At 35.7% G+C, this 17,987-nt stretch overlaps 1 protein-coding gene and 1 pseudogene across 1 annotated transcript; one reads left to right on the top strand and one right to left on the bottom strand.

Moving 5' to 3' along the window:
* Positions 1–375: 375 nt before the first annotated feature.
* Positions 376–1,320, top strand: LOC132423153 (olfactory receptor 10K2). The gene has a single exon (XM_060008542.1). The coding sequence runs from the start codon at positions 376–378 to the stop codon at positions 1,318–1,320; it is 945 nt and encodes a 314-aa protein (XP_059864525.1).
* Positions 1,321–13,333: 12,013 nt separating this feature from the next.
* LOC132426235 (olfactory receptor 10R2-like) lies at positions 13,334–14,192 on the bottom strand (annotated as a pseudogene).
* Positions 14,193–17,987: the final 3,795 nt, after the last annotated feature.

The following is a 17,987-nucleotide window of genomic DNA, read 5'->3' as shown; positions in this document are numbered from 1 at the left end:
AATTTGAAGGTCATAAAATTGAATGGGCTAGCTTTGCAGAGTAAACTTAGAGTGAGAGGCTGAGAATTTTAATAGCAGCCTCATCCTGGGAATGGAGATGAAGAGATAGTTAAATCTGGGAAATGTCAAGAAAGTTTTCCTATGGTATTAAAAATACTGGGGAGACTCAAAGTTGGATGCACACTTTGAATAATTTTAGATACTTCTTCATGTCTTACAAAAACTGGAAAGAGGAGGAATGAGTTAGAACTCAAAACCTGAGATCACATGATATGATGATCAATATAGTGATCATTCTAATGATTCTTCTAGTTTTCAGGGGGTTTTCTTGGCACTGTCTTCTCTCTCAGGTTGTCTCCTGATGATCTGCCTTCCATGGAGTGGGTCAATGAGACCTTGGTGAGAGAGTTTGTCTTCCTCGGCTTCTCATCTCTGACTGGGCTGCAGCGGCTGCTCTTCGTTGTCTTCCTGCTCGTCTACATGTTCACCCTGGGCACCAATGCTGTCATCATTTCCACCATTGTGCTGGACAGAGCCCTCCACACCCCTATGTACTTCTTCCTTGCTGGACTCTCCTGCTCTGAGACTTGCTACACCTTCATCATTGTACCCAAGATGCTGGTTGACCTGCTAGCACAGAAGAAGACCATCTCCTTCCTGGGCTGTTCTATCCAGATGTTTTCCTTCCTCTTCCTAGGTTGCTCACACTCCTTCCTGCTGGCAGCCATGGGTTATGATCGCTATGTGGCCATCTGTAACCCTCTGCGGTACACAGTGATCATGGGACATGGGATGTGTGTGGGACTTGTGGCTGTTGTCTATCTCTGTGGTTTCACTATTGCAGAGATCATCACATCCTTGGTATTTCACCTGCCCTTTCACTCCTCCAACCAACTACACCACTTCTTCTGTGACATTTCTCCTGTTCTCAAGGTAGCATCCCACCATACCCACTTTAGTCAGTTTGTCATTATCATGCTCTGTGCATTGGTCCTGGTTATCCCCCTGTTATTTATTTTGATATCCTATATTCACATCATCTCTGCTATACTCCAGTTTCCTTCCACATTAGGCAGGTACAAAGCTTTTTCCACCTGTACTTCTCACCTCATTATTGTTATTGTCCATTATGACTGTGCCTCCTTTATCTACTTAAGGCCTAAGTCCAACTACTCCTCAAGCCAGGATGCTCTCATATCAGTATCCTACACTATCCTAACTCCATTGTTCAATCCTATGATTTACAGCTTGAGAAATAAAGAGTTCAAATCAGCTCTTCAAATAGTTGTGGGAAGAACAATTTCTCTGCCGCGACATTAATCTAGATTCTGCTCTTTTCAAGTAATAAAACATAAAGTATGTGGGAAAAAATTCCCTGAGCAAAAATGATCAAGCAATTGAGAACAGTGTTCAAGAACAGAAATCATTTCTCATTTATTTCCAAATATAAAAATAAAAAATAATAGCTTCTTGCCATGATCACATAAATTATTGCCTATTGAAGTTTTTTCAATTGATGGAAAAATGATGGATGGCTAACATTAGGATGTAGGAATACAATTACATGTTCAGAATTCTAGGCTCTGGCAAATACCATTACCCAATCTCAGCCAGAATGGAAACCAATCCTACAACATATTGTACAACCCTAACTCTCCTGTCTCTATATCGCTCCCTTTTCTGGATGCTTCCTGAGTCTCAGTCTTTCAGTATAGTCAGATCACAGTTTTTAAATGAGATAACATTTGTAAAGTTATAATTTTTGGTGCATAAGTTATATCTAATTAATGTTCAAATAAGAAAATTATGCAAAAAGTTTTCCACCTCTATGTTTCTATTACTGGGAGCTGGGTTTTTTTCTGATTTTTTTATACATTGGTACAAATCTAATTTGGTCAGCATTCCTTAAAGATATTCACAAGGGCATAGGTTAAAGAGAAGACCTAAAACCATGCAGAGTTGTCAAGAAAGGCAGGTTAAGCTTAAATCCATTTTATTAAATAGTAACCAAATAGAAAAATCTGTGTGAAGAGTGAACAGTTTCTGTTTCACGAATCTCCGGAGTTGTCATGTGCATTTCAGGCCAGAATTCGAATTAGACATTTTACTTATCTCCCCTTCCTACAGAAAGGAGAGAAAACAAGGAGCTCCATGGAGAGAGCTTCTTCCTTGCTTTATATATTTTTTTCAAGATCAACTTGTTAATAAAGGTCTTCTGGCTGAATCATTTCATTTCTTAGTCTTTTCTTCCATCAGTTTCCTCATCAATGACATATATTTTCAGGGATTGAAGGAAGAAGGAAGGAACTGGATGTTTTATTCATGGACCGTCTTTTATTGTGGAATGCTGAACTTGTCTGCTAAGAATATAATTTCTTCCATTCTCTGAAGCTTGAGACTTCCTGAGGGTGGGTCCTGAAGGTCACAGAGACCAAAACAAATATAATTTCTTTGGCCACCAACTTCTCTTTTTCCTTGGGCCCATTGCTCACCCAGACTTCTAGCCTATCAAGTCATCTCATGAAAAGGAAATAAACCGATAACCCTTAATGTGAGTCAGTTTAATGTGTTAATTGTTCAAATTTACATTTATGGGCTTCTGTTTTAAAATGTCACAATATTTAAACTTTAGAGCATCCCTTCGAAGTGTATATTATAACCTACTTCTTATAGATGAGAAAACTGACACTTAGAAAATTAAAATGTCTTTCCTATTACTGAGTAGAATTAATACTGATTCCACAACACTCACTTCCTTTTTTAATGCTCCTGCAATGCTCTCACATGACACTTTGTGAAGACTATGACTTTCTTAATTGATGGAGTTCAAAATGCATAAGTATTCATCTTCAACAGTAGGCTAAACCATGTGACATCTGTAGAAAAGATATACTGATAAGTATGAGGTAAGTGGCCTTTATATCATATGGTATAGTTAATCCCTACCCTGATGTAATATGGTGTTGAGGGAGGGGGAACAAGAAAAACTCCCAACTTTTGCTTTGTTCTTTTCCAAGACTTGTGGCTACCATCATTTTGAGTCAGCAGAACACCCACAAGTGGTTAGGATCAGTGTTTGTTAGAAGGTTATGTATATTAGAATGATTCTCCTTCTGGAATTTTATTCTGCCTCTTTTAATTTTTTCACATGACCAAAGAATTAATTTGGCTTTAGGCCTGTGCTCATGGGTTAGAACTAAACATCTTGCTCTCCTTCCTCTTTTCACACACACACACACACACACACACACACACACACACACACCCTTGGTTAATTTTAGCTCCCCTCTTTAGTCGTATGTAACTTGCAGGAAAGAGATAAGATCTTTGGATTTGGGGTTGGCTATAGCGAGAAAACAAAGCCCCTTCAGCCTTCAACTAGGCCATGTATTCCAACTGAACTTACAGAGAAATCTGCACTTAAGTTTCAGCATAAATTCAATAAAATAAACAAAAAAACAAAATACAAAAAAACAAAAATAAATTAAGTTTCAGGCATAAATCCAATAATAATAAATTGCTATGTTTATTTCCCATTCATAATTGTCTCCTATATATATATATATATATATATATATATACACATATATATATGTGTGTGTGTGTGTGTGTGTGTGTGTATATATATATATCTTTTGAATACACTGTAGGAAAGCTTAAACCAAGGCAGAATTAGGGAATTTCTGTGACCTTGGCCATGATATAATATAGTTGCACTGAAATTGGATTTGTAACCTATCAGGCTGGCCTTGATATTAGGACTGATTTTCTAAGACACTCTTTATCATTGAACAGATGAACCAATTATGATTCAAGAAAATGTACTTTTCAGGATCTCAACCTAAGTTATATATAAAGTAGAGAATAGTGAATTACAGCTGAGAGACAACAGTTAAATAACTCCACAGAGACATTTACATTGAGAAAGATGAATAAGTTTGTGCTTAGCAAACACAAAGATTCTCCTGCCTCAAGGATATATATTCCATATAAGTCAGTGAAAGTTTATTAAAAACACATAGATTTTTGTTTTCCTAATCAGTGATATAAAAGAAAACAACATTCACAAAGATTAAGAGTTGATAGGTTGATTGGGTAGATACATTCAGAGAAAAAAAATCAATGCATTATTTTTTCTAAATTCCTGACTGTCCTTTTATCTTTCCTGGTGATTTTAATGAGCTACTAATAGTTTCACACATTTTCAGAAAACTAGCCATTATAAAATAAAACATTAATTCTACTTGTTCTAGCTTAGTTCTGCTAGCACAAGTTTCTCCTAGACATCTTTCATTTGAGAAGACAATTCCTCAGAAAAGCACACATGCACACTTTTATATGTGTAGAGCCATCCTCTTTCTATGATCCTTGTAATTAAAATGTGACTGTGGCACAAGTGTACTTGTCTCAATAAGGCATTGAGCCCAGTGACCAGAAATACAGTCCGTATATAACTAATAGGAAGAAGGTGATCAGCTCATTGCAAAAATAAGACTCTAAAAATCCCCAACTTCTAGCAAAATATCCCTTGTCCTTTCTTCACTGACTCAACTTTCATGCATTAATTGAAACTCATTCAATACTCATGAAGTAACTTCCTATACTTCCTCCCACCAAAAAAATAAACCTTCCATACTTCCTGAGATGATTTTCCAACCATTTCACTTCATCTTGCACTTTTCCCTATGGAAAATCTTTTGGAACTTAATTTCAGTTTTTGCATTTTCACTCCTTATGTCCCAGCCAAGAAAGTTGCCCATTTCCCTTGATCAATCTTTATTAGCAAGATGGAAAGAACTTGTATCAAAAAATAAATTTAAAAAAAAATCGTAATGCAGTAATCATTCCAGGGGACTTGATAACACAACTGCAGAGCAGATGTTGTATTTATCTGGGTTTGGCAAGAGACCAAAAAAGACATCACTGGTAACAATCAGTGGTTCAACAGCTCAGAAGGAATTTGTAGAAGTGAACTCTACAGAGAGTGATCCAGGGTAGTAGAAAGATGTACTAGGAACCCTATATGTGTCTATAGGACTCTGAAAAGTTTAAAAGTAAATCCCTAAACAGACTACAAATGAAGATATCAAGAGGAAAGTGTTAGGTCTGGGATATATGAGTTCCTTTGGAACCTCAACATAACTGTGTGAAAAGATCAAAGGAAGGTGTTTGTAAAAATGGGAAATTTTACTTATTTTCCTTGGAAAACATTTAGAAATATATTTAATAATTTCTAGTCGAGACCTATTAAAATGAAGCTGTAAGGAAACTTTTCCAAGGGATACAGAATAAAATGAATAAACATAGAGAGACTTTATACAAGGACAGGATGTCTCAATTTTGTAGCGATACCAATTGTCCTTATTTCATCTTTAAATCCAAATCAATTCCACTCAAATATCCATTGCTAGATAATATGATAAATATTCTCAAATTTCAAATAAAATACTAATCATGATCCCCCAACCCCCCTTTATATACATATATAGAGGAATATATTTCTGTATGTGTGTCTTTGTGTGTATTCAATTTCTTTAAAATTTTTGAGATAAGCTAAGTCAGGACTTTCAGCCCCCTACTACATTTATAAACACTGAATATAGCAGAGATTACATAAAATTTTATTATCACACTGCAGGTACATGGCAGAGAATTGACTCTCTTACCCCTTTCCTAGAGCTCATTTCAATTTTCACTCCATGGGTATGTCCGGTGCCACTGTCCCTGCTGCTTCCTGCTATGACTAAGGCACTAGCATTGCCCCAACAATGGTGAAAACTATTTCCCATACCTTGTCACACACACCCCTGGACACCATGACCCTCTCCCTGTGCAGTGACATAGAAGTCAATTCTGTGGATAACCTCATAAATCAACCAGCACTATTGCCTCTCCCTCACTTCCCACACTGCCTGGGGCCATCCAAAGGAAAAATTTGCAAGGAAGGAGGCCCCTTTTTATGTCATGAAGTTACTCTGTGACTTAGAAAATTACTAAGAGTAAATTACTTTCTTACTTTGGGCCCCAGACTACTCATCTGTAAAATAAGGAGATTGGTGCCTTCTCCTATATTGGTCTATGTCTTCATTTAAATGAGATAAAGATGAGACTATTTTGTATAGTATTATGTATAGTAGAAAGATAAACAGTCAAGTGTAATAATTATTTGATAGTAATTGATCTTCCTAGGTCACTAATCTGCTCTTAAAATCTCTGTTGCTATTAGTCTCTCCACTACTAAATTGACCATACTCATGGATCTCAACCTAAGAAAATATCAGATCAAATTCCTCTCTTCCTCAAAACTTCACAATTTACAACCAACAAAAGTAAGCATTTAGGGATGGCCATAAGGTCCTCCATGAACTGTCTTCAAATCTCTCTCTCCTCACATCTGCCTCTCCAGCCATCTCATTCTACTCAGAGTTCCTAATTATGCAAAACATATTTATACCACATGTTTTGTATTAGTTTGCTAAGGCTGCCATAACAAAGTACCATAGACCTGGCTAGTTAAACAACAAAAATTTATTTTTTCACAGTCTGAAAGCTAGAAATCTAATTCAAAATGTCAGCAGGGCTGGTTTGTTCTGTGGCCTTTCTCCTTGACTTGTTTTTGGCTATCTTCTGCCTATGTCTTCATATCATATTCTCTCTATAATTCTGTGTTCAGATTTCCTCCTTTTAAAAAACATTTCCCCTTCTTGTAGAGATGTCAGTCATCTCTAATGACCATTCTAATGACTTAATTTTAACTTCATTGGCTCTTTAAAAACCTTATTCTCAAATACAGTCACCTTCTGAGGTACCAGTGGTTAAGACTTCAACATATGAATTTTAGAGGGACACAGTTCAACCCGTAACACAATTCTTCATTTTAAAATACCCCCATTTCTTTTTTTTTTTTTGATATATTGGTATTTATTGGAAAGAAACATGCTCCTCTCACATGCCTGAGGGCAGGAAGCGAAGGCAGGTTGTCAGCAGGAGGGGGATGGGGAATCTGAGCCCCCATTTCTATTAAACAAATTTTTATTATTTAGTTGCAGTGAAAAAATATCCTTTGCTCTCTGTTCTAACAGCAGGATTCTTAGTGGTTTACTTAGCATTTTTTTAATTAAAATATATTGTTATTTCAAAATAAATGTAAAACTATCTAAATAACATATGATCCTCAGAATAATAAAAAGTACGAATATATAAAATAGATTCTGAAATGTCCTGTCTTCCTCAACTTTCTTATCCTTGAATTTCCACTATTTATGGTTAGACTGATTATAAATATATACACATGCACACACAAACACACATCGCTTAGAGAGAGAGACATGATAGATAGATACGTAGACAGAAAAATAGATATCTGATATCTATCTTTAAATTATTCTGCAACTTATTTTTTCTGCAAGAGTATATTATGAACCTCTTTCAAGTCTATATTCATGGTTGGATCTGATTTTTTTAGTTAAGAGATAATTCTCATACTACAATATTTACTATTTTAAAATGTTGATTCAATGGATTTTAGTATATTCACAGAATTGGACAGCCATCACCACTGTCTAATTCCAGAACATTTCATTAGCCTGAAAAGAAACCCCATATGCTTTAGCAGTCATCTCCTCTTCCCCCAGCAACCTCTACTCTACTTTCTGTCTCTATAGATTTGCCTATCCTAAACATTTTATACAAATGGAATCATATTATATGTGGTCTTTTGCATATGGTTCTTTTTACCTAGCATAAGGGTCATCTATGTTGTAACATGTATCAGGGCTTCATGCCTTTTAATGGCTGAATAATATTTCATTGCATAGGTATACCAGATTTATTTATCCATCCATCAACAGTTGACATTTGGGTAGTTCCCACTTTTTAGTTATTATGTGTGATGCTTCTGTGAAGAATCATGTACAAGTTTTTGGGTAAACATATGTATTTAATTCTCTTGAGCATGCACATAGGAGTGGAAATACTAGATCATATTGTAATTCTATTTGTAACTTTTTGAGGAACTATCAAATTGTTGTTCACAGCAGCTGCACTAATTTACATTCCCACCAGAAATGTATGAGTCCCAATTTCTCCATTTCCTTGCCAACACTTGGTATTTTCTGCATTATTATTATTATTAGTAGTAGTGGTATTGCCATCCTAGTAGATGTGAAGTTGTATGTAATGGTTTTGATTAGTATTTCCCCAGCGACTAATACTGTTCACCATTTTTTCCTGTGCTTATTAGAGATTTGCATGTATTCTTTAGAGACTATTTAAATCCTTTACCCATTTTTAAAACTGTGTTTTCTTTCTTACACTGATAGCAACATATCTTTGATTGTATAAAAACCTCCATTCTTTTAGTCCCTCTCTTTTAAGTTTTTAATGTCAAAATTAACCCTTTTTATATTTTGCATTCATGAAGAAATTATAGTAGTTATACTCATTCTAATTCTCTTCTTTAACTTTTATACTACAGTTGAATAGTTAACACAATATCATATTACAAAATTCAAAATTTCTAAATCTGACTAGATATTTACTTTTTCCAGTGTGTTGTATATTTTCGTGTATTTTCATATTACTAATCATCACCCTTTCATTTCAGCTTAAAGAACTCCTTTCAGCATTTCAACATTTTTTTGTAAGGCAGGTCTAGTGGTGATTGATGAACTCCCCCACCTTTTGTTTATTTAGAAAAATCTTTATTTCTCCTTTGTTTCTGAAGAATAACTTTGCCAGATAGAGTACTCTTGGCTGGCTTTTTTTCTTAATTCAGCACTTTGAATATATCATTCTGCTGTCTCCTGGCCTGTAACTTTTCTGCTGAGGAATCTGCTGATAGCCTAATGGGGGTTATTTTGTAGGTTGCAATCTTTGTTTTTTTGCGGCTTTTAGTATTCTCTCTTTGTTTTTGATTTTTGAAAGTTTACTATAATGTGTCTTGGAGAAGATCATTCTGAATTGAAATAATGGGGTAATGTATTAGCTTCCTGAACTTGGGTGTCCAAGTCTCTCCCAAGGTTTGAGAAGGTCTCAACTATTATTTCTTCAGATGAACTTTCTGTCCTCTTCCCCTGTCTTCTCTTTCTAGAAATCCGATGATTTTGAGGTTTGTTCTTTTGATGATGTCCATTAGATCACATAGGCTTTCTTTGCTATTTTCATACATTTTCCTTTGTTCTCTGAGTTATTTCAAAGTTCCTATTCTCTAACTCACTGAGTCCATCTTCTGTTTGGTCTACTCTGCTGTTGATGTTCTTTACTGCATTTTAATTTTATTCATTAAATTCCTAAGTACCAGAATTTCTGTACGACTCTCTTTTTTTAATGACATAGCTCTTCGTTAAATTTCTCATTTCATTTCTGTATTGTTCTCTTGATTTTGTTGAGTTGTCTTTGTGTGTTTTCTTTTAGCTCATTAAGTTTCTTCAAATAAGTTACTTTGAATTATTTATTGGGCAAATCACATATCTCTGTGTCTTTGGGTTCACTTAGTAGAGGATTATTGTGATCATTTGATCATGTCATGTTTCCTTGGTTCATTGCATATCTTGAAGATTTACATCGCTACTTTCGCATTTGAAGTAGCTGTCACCTTCCCCATTCCTTACTAGCCATCTTCAGGTGGAGGATACTTTTTGTTGGTCCTACTTATACCCTGGGCTTTCCTGACGTTGCATGGATACACCTGCTCCATGCTCCCTCTTGTAGGAGAATTCTTCTTTTAACAGCTTTATTGAGACATAATTCATGTACCATATATGCCAACCATGTAAAGAGTCCAATTAAATGGCTTTTAGAATACTCACATAGTTACATAGTTACATCCACATAGTTACATCCATCACTACAATTAATTTTAGAACATTTTATTAGCCTAAGAAGTTAATCCACACCTTTAGCCAACATGCCCAATCTTCCCACCCCACCCTCATTCTTAGGCAATTACTAACCTACTTTCCATCTATATAGATTTGCCTGTTCTGGACATGTCATATAAATGGAATCATATATGATGTGGTCCTACATGACTGGCTTTTTTCACTTAGTATGCTTTCAAGGTTCGTCCAATGTTACAGCTTGTATGAATATTTCATTTCTTTTTATGTAGCAGAATTCTTAAGTTTGTATGTCTTCTCTTGATCTTACAACACGTCAGATCAGATAATTGGAAACTTCTCTTTTATTTTCCTGAAGGTGGTGCTGTAGCTCAACTTTGTGTTTTCTCCCTTGTTCATAGACGCTCTTCTGTTTTCTGTTTGCCCTCCCTGTCTACCTTAGGTTACTCTCACAGACACTTCAGGAACATTCACAAGGAGCTGGCTGAAGAGTTGGGGGAGATTTGGGCTTGGCACTTGGGGTATTGGGGTGCCCATGGGCCAGTTGTGGGGATCCTCAAGTGAGGTTTCCCCAGCAGCTTGTGGGTGGACTTGCTGCTACAGTCTTGAACACAGTCAACAGAAACCACATCCCTTAAATGCTCTCTTGTATTTTCCTGATCTCCTCTCCCTACCCAGTCATGAAAGTCTTGCCTGTACCCTGGGTACTCTGGGACAGAGAAAGTTTTCTCCAGCAACATCCCTCACAGCTGGGGAACCTGGACACTCAGTCATTTCTCTCCCTTTTCCCTCAGGAGAGGTTGTTGTCAGCTAGTTCATTCCCAAGCTGTACAACCTTGGGGGACAGGTGGCACTGACAAATTTCTTCTTACACTGTCCAATACACCTGTTTTGTGTTTGTTTTTGTTTTTTGCTCGCTGGTATCTCTCCTCTGTAAACCAGGACTTCTACAAAGCCTCTTTTACCCATGGGTGTATGTCCAAGTCAACACTTTGCAGGTGCTCCCCTACTGCAATGAAGAGGGGCTGAAGCCAGTTCACAGACATCTGCCATTTCCATAACACATAAAAAGGTTTATCTACCCATTATCCAATGCACAGGTGGGAAAAACTCCTCCTGGATACTTTGGTGTATGATACTGGATCCCCCAACTCCCTGAGAGGTACTCTTGTTCATGGATGGATACTGAATTTTAACTCATAAAAGGTGACAAAAAGGAGGGACAATTTATGCGTCCATAATGTTCTTCCTCACCTCTTTCATGTATTTGCTTGAATGGCCCCTTCTTAAAGAGGTCTTCTTGGACACTCTATTTAAAATCATCACCCCCAACACCTCTGCTTTTTACCTTGCTCCACTTTTTTCCCATAGCACACATAATCTTCTAACATAAAATTTACTAATATATCCTGCTTATCGTTTAGGTTTTATGTCTCTGCAGTAGAATAGAAGCTCCATGAAGGCAGGATTTTTTATTTTTGTCTACTAATGTATCCTGTAACTAAAATAGTGCCTAACACTTAGCAAGTTTCGGTAAACAGTAATTTATTGTTTTAAACATGGATAGTTTTAGAATTATAGAGAGAAAAAGATGTTTCTGTGTATGCAAACAAATGTGTACATTCTTGAAAGCCTAACTTTTTTTTTTAATTGATTTTTATTGGAGTATAGTTGATTTACAATGTTGTGTTAATTTCTGCTGTACAGCAAAGTGAATCAGTTATACATATACGTATGATATTTGTCTTTCTGTGTCTGACATACTTCACTCAGTATGACAATCTCTAGGTTCATCCATATTGCTGCAAATGGCCTTATTTTGTTCTTTTTCATGGCTGAGTAATATTCCATTGTATATATGTATCATATCTTCTTTATCCATGCATCTAATGATGTCAGAGTTGCCAAGTTCAGACTTAGTTATAGTCTTTCTCCTTTACTAAAATAACCTTGAAGAAAGCTTTCCTTGCCTGTTTAACACAGTCTGGCACCATTTTTGCTTTGACATAGGGAATAGGCAATAAGCACACTTGTCTCCAAAGAATAACAATATCACTCTCTTCTAAGGCTGTTCACTATAGAAACACTAAAAAAAAGATAAGAGCTAAATTAAAAAGTTATTCAGTGGGCCCACACGTGAAGAGGATAATAGAAAATTAGACCTACAAAGTAGGATACACAAAAAATTTTAAAAAGCACTTTAGCATCAGGCTGCTGTAGAAAATAGTCCAAGCACTAGTGCTGGACACAAAACTCAGCCACTTTTTATGAAAGTTGATCAAGGCATTAAGTGTAAAGTCTGTTTCTGGAGCTTTCTATTTAACTACTACAACTTCCTGCAGTATAGAATTTAATTTCCTAATGTCTACATACTCTATATTCAGAAACTTTAGATTGCACCTCTTAATTTTTTTAATGCATGTGACGTAATAAAACAGAACTACTCTAGTTAATTGTATGTGCTGTCCTAACCAGAATAGAGTATCTTTTTACCCCATGGTGAGTTTTTGTGAAATTCACCATTGAAGGGACATTTACATCCAGGAAGAAAATCTAGTGGGTAGATGCAAAATGCCAATTAATGTATCCTGTTATTATTTTCAAATTATAAAACATAAAATCTGTGACAGGATGATATAAATAATTTCTCAAACAGGTAAAAAGGAACATTATAACAAAATGTCAAAAGTAGAAAAGAAAAGATTAAATGGTAAAAATAGAGTGAAGCGATTTAGATAAGATTGGCCATGAGGCAAGGACTATCATGAATTGGGTCTATGAATGGGTTTAGATATTCTGTAAACTCCTTAAATTGTAAGCAAGTCTTCTCCCACTCATGTTCATGAGGATAATTTCATGTTTGGATATTGCTTTCAAAATACTCTCTGTTGTAATATGTGGACTAGAGTGATTAAGATGATTAACTATGGTCATAACACTGGTCAGGCCAACTATTTGACTATTTTTACAAACAATAACATTCCAAACTCAATATTTACCAATAAACCTCATAATAACATCTTATTCTAGAGGAAAAGCAGACATTAGTGTCACATAAGTGACACTAATGTGAGCTTTTCTGTATTGCAATTGAGGTACAAAAGCTGAGAGATGAAAATGTGCCAACTACTCTCAAAAAATAAAAATGTTCAGTTAAAAAGATGTGGAAGTACATTCTTTTTTTTTTTTTTTTTTTTTGCATTACGCAGGCCTCTCACTGTTGTGGCCTCTCCTGTTGCGGAGCACAGGCTCTGGACGCGCAGGTTCAGCGGCCATGGCTCACGGGCCTAGCCTCTCTGCGGCATGTGGGATCTTCCCAGACCGGGGCACGAACCCGTGTCCCCTGCATCGGCAGGCGGACTCTCAACCACTGCGCCACCAGGGAAGCCCTGGAAGTACATTCTTTATAGTAGAAGAACTATGTTTTTTACAGAATCTGAAATATAATATTTCAATTAAATAATTTTAGGGATCATTTCTTCCCCAACACTTTTCTAATAGCAACTTGGACATCCTTGTTTCTGAGACTGTATACCATGGGGTTTAATAATGGAGTGATAAAAGTGTATGTCACCATTACACATAGTTTGCTGTTGGTCTCAGGTAGATGTAGGAAGCAAAACCACAGTGAATAATAACAACAGTGAGGTGAGAGGCATGGGTGGAAAAGGCTTTCTGTCTGCCGTCAGCAGAGGGACTCTTCAGGATAGTCCTCAGAATGCAGATATAAGAAACACAGATGAATAAAAATGGGACCACAAGTACAAGAACCCCACAGATGAATATGAAAAACTCATGAACATCTGTATTTGTGCAAGCCAGATGAATGACTGTCACAGAAATAATGGTTGACTTTGTTGGCACTACAGAAAGGAAGGCTGAAAACTAAATACACTACTGTTAGTGAGGCCAAGAACCCACCAATCCCACAGGTGGCTCCCAATTTTCCACACACCTGTCAACTCATAAGGATAGGGTAATGCAGAGGTTGACAAATGGCAGCATAATGATCATAGCCCATCACTCCCAATAGCAGGCAGTAGGTAATAGCAAAACCAAGGAAGAAGAACATTTGTATGGCACAACAGGTGAAGGAGGTTGTCTTGGCCACAGAAAGGAGATTGATGAACATCTTGGGTAAGACGACAAAGGTGTATAGCATCTCTCTGATGTTGAGAGAATTCTGAAGAAGAAGTACATTGGTGTGTGGAGGCTTTTTTCCAGGAGGATGACACTAACAATAGTGACATTGCCACTGAGAATGACTAGGTACAGAAAAAGGAAAACCGCAAAGAGGACAAGCTGAATTTCACCAAGGCTTGAAGAACACAGCAACAGGAACTCAGTGACCATGGTGAGGTTCTCTCCCAAGACCTGTAAAGAAAAGGGAAGTAAATGCATTCAGGTACATGGATACAGGAATCTATATGCAGGGTATGTAGGCTCATATGTCTTTCTTCAGGTGTTGGAAAGATCTTGCCTTTACCAGTTTCTAGCAGCTTCTGGTTCATGGTCCCCCTCCGCCTTCTTCAAAGCCAGGAAAGTTGTATATCTTTCCCCAACTCTGATTCTGTCTTCCACTTTTAAGAATATTGTGATTACATAGTCACACCCAAATAATATAAAATAATCTCTATCTGAAGGGCACAGGGTTAGCAAACTTAATTTTATCTCCAGCCTTAATTCCCGTTTTTCATGTAACCTAACCAATTTACATGTTTCTGGGATTGATACATGGACATCTTTGGAAGGACATTATTCTGCCTTCTACAAGGAGGAACACACAATGCAAAAATGAACAAAAGAAAATAATTCCTTATTTAATGGAATGAAAAACTAGGATTAAACTTAACAAATGAGGAGCAAGACATATTCACAGAAAACCACCAAATGTTGTTGAGAGAAATTAAAGAAAATCTAAATAAACAAAGAGACATCCATGTTCATGGGTTGTAAGACTCAACATTACTACGGGCAATTATGAGCAAACTGATCTATATATTCATCATAAACTTTTTTTGTAAAAATTGACAAAGTGATCACAAAATGACTATGAAAAGGAATTAGAATAGCCAAAATAATTGTGAAAAAGGAGGGCAAAGATGGAGGATTTATACTTTCTGATTGCAAAACTTACCTTAATGATGCAGTAATCAAGAAAGTATGACACTGGCATATAATTATACATATAGACAATGGTTAGAATTTAGAGTCCAGAAATACACACTTCAAAAAGTACAACTGTGAAAATGAAGAGAACACCACACAGAGAATAATATATTTGCAAAACATATATCTGATAAGCGATTTGTATCCAGAATATACATATAACTCTTACAATTGAAATAAAAGAAGCATGCAGTTTAAAAATGGGCAGACTAGGGGTTTCCCTGGTGGCGCAGTGGTTGAGAGGTTATATTTACATATAAAATGTAAATATATGGACTCTCAACCATTGCGCCACCAGGGAAGCCCCAGGGAAGCCCCCAGTGTTCTTCTTTTTTCCAGCAAAAATGACTGCATTCAAATTCTATTTCTTGTGGGATCAGTATGGGGTTTCCATATAAAATACAAGATGCCCAGTTAATTTTAAATTCGGGCAAACAAAAATGACAGATTTACTATAAGAATGCCCTAAATATTGCATGAGACATACTTAGACTAAAAAATTATATTTGTTGCTTATCTGGAATTCAAATATAACTGGGTATCCTCTGTTCATATTTGTTAAATCTTATAACTCTAGACCACTGGTTTTCTACCAGTGCAGGAAAGGGTAGAAAACTCAAATTCCCATGGGCCCATATATTGGGAAGCTGGCTTTCCTATAATTAGATGTCACATAAACTCAGACAATCAAATAGCCTGTTTATTCTACTATTAGTAAGGATTCTGTCATTAATTTCCATTATGGTGTGAGTATATAGGTCTCAACTATGGAATCAATTAAGCACTCCATGACTATGACTCCAGTGTTTAATTCTGATATGACTTTATCCACCTATTATGTTAGAGAACTTAGTAAAGTACAAATAATACCTATCAATATTTACTTTAAATGTCAATGGACTAAAAGATCCAATCAAGAGACAAGAGTGACTGATTAGATTAAAAAACAAGACCCATCTGTATGCTACTTACAAAAGATTCACTTCAGAACTAAAGACACTCAGAGACTGAAAGGGAGGGGTTGGAAAATGATATTTCACGAAAATGGAAACAACAAGAAAGTAGGGGTAGCAACACTCATATCAGACAAAACAGACTTCATACTCCTTGAAAAAGTTTAGGGCCAAATTAACCCTCAAACAGAAAAGAAAAGAAAGAGCATCTTAACTCCTGATCCACAATCATGTATACCCTTTCTTAAAACATGTTTCTTTATGTAATTTATTATATGCATCACAGTATGATGAACATACTCTTTCACCGAAACAGCACAGTCCTGATTCATATGCACAGCTATCACTCTTAGAAACATCTTTTATACTTGTGTCTACATAGTGTATTATATGCACTGTAGTGTGGTGAACACATGCATTCACTGCAGTAACACTACTCATGCAACAGAAAATAAGCACTTTTAGAAACACCTCTAATGCATGTGTCTTTTTTTAATTGTGATGGGAGGGAGACGCAAGAGGGAGGAGATTTGGGGATATATGTAAATGTATAGCTGATTCACCTTGTTATAAAGCAGAAACTAACACACCGTTGTAAAGCAATTATACTCCAATAAAGATGTTAAAAAAATTTAAAAAGAAAAAACAAAACACATACCATGAGATCTAACCTTGTGACAAATTTTTAAATGTACAGTACAGTTTTGTTAACTATAAGTCCAATGTTGTACAGAAGATCCTTAGAAATTTTTGATATTGCATAACTGAAACTTAGTACTCATTGAACAGAATCTCCCCATTTCCACCACCCTCCAACCACTGACAACCAACATCCTACTTTCTGTTTCTATGAGTTTGACTACTTTAGATACCTCATATTAGTGGAATCATGCAGTATTTGTCCTTCTTTCACTGACTTATTTCACTTAGCACTATGCCCTCCAAGTTCATCAGTGTTTTTGCATTCTAGATGGTCTATTTATTGTTGAAAGTGGGGTAATGAAGTCTACCATTATGGGTTGCTGTGTGATTCTGCCTTCATATGTTAATAATTGCTTGATATATTTAGGTGCTTCAATGTTGGGTACATAAATATCTACAACTGTTATATTTTCTTGATGACTTTTTCATTTTATCATTATATAAAGACATTCTTTATCTCTCCTTCCTGTTTTTCTGACTAAAAGTCTATTTTGTCTGAAATAAGAATAGCCACCCCTGATCTTTCTTTCAAGGATTTTATTTATTTAACCTCAACTGTCATATTTATTAGCATAAAGTTATTCATATTATTCCCTTATCCTCTTTATAAAATCTCCATGAATAATAGAAATACCTGCTCTTTCATTCCAGATATTAGTAATTTTCATATTCTCTCTTTTATCAGTCTGGCTGGAGGTTTATCTGCTTCATTTATCTTTTGAACTATCTTTTGATTTAATTGATTTCTATAATTCTTCACATTTGCATCCATTCATTTTCACTCTTTTCTCTAAAATTTCCTTCCTTCAACTTCACTGTATTTAATATAGTCTTTTTTTTTTTCTAGTTTCTTAAGGTGGCAATTTAAATCATTGAATTTAGATGCTGTTCCTTTCTAATTTAAGTATTTAAAGCTATAAATTTTCCTTTATACACTATTGGGCTGCATCCTACAAATGTGCATATGTGGCCTTTTCATTTTGTTTAATTCAAAATATTGTCCAATCTTTATTTTAAATTTTCTTTGAACCATGGATTATTCAGAAGTATTGCTTATTGCCAAATATATAGAGAGTTTCCAGAAATTTTTCATTATTTTTTTCTTGTTTAATTGCATTGTGATCACAGAACATTATTCATATGATTTTCAATCATTTTAAATATATGAAAATTTGCTTAATGGTCCAGAATCTGGTTTTTCTTGGTGAATGCTCCTTGTGCTCTTGAAAAGAATATGTTTTCTGCTATTGTTAGACGGAATGTTCATGTTAACAAGGTCAAGTTGGTTGATAATGTGGTCAAGTCTCTCAGACCTCATGAGTCT

Source organism: Delphinus delphis, chromosome 1 (genome assembly GCF_949987515.2).
Source record: "Delphinus delphis chromosome 1, mDelDel1.2, whole genome shotgun sequence".
NCBI classification, from domain to species: domain Eukaryota; kingdom Metazoa; phylum Chordata; class Mammalia; order Artiodactyla; family Delphinidae; genus Delphinus; species Delphinus delphis.
This window is presented reverse-complemented; position numbering and strand designations above follow the sequence as displayed.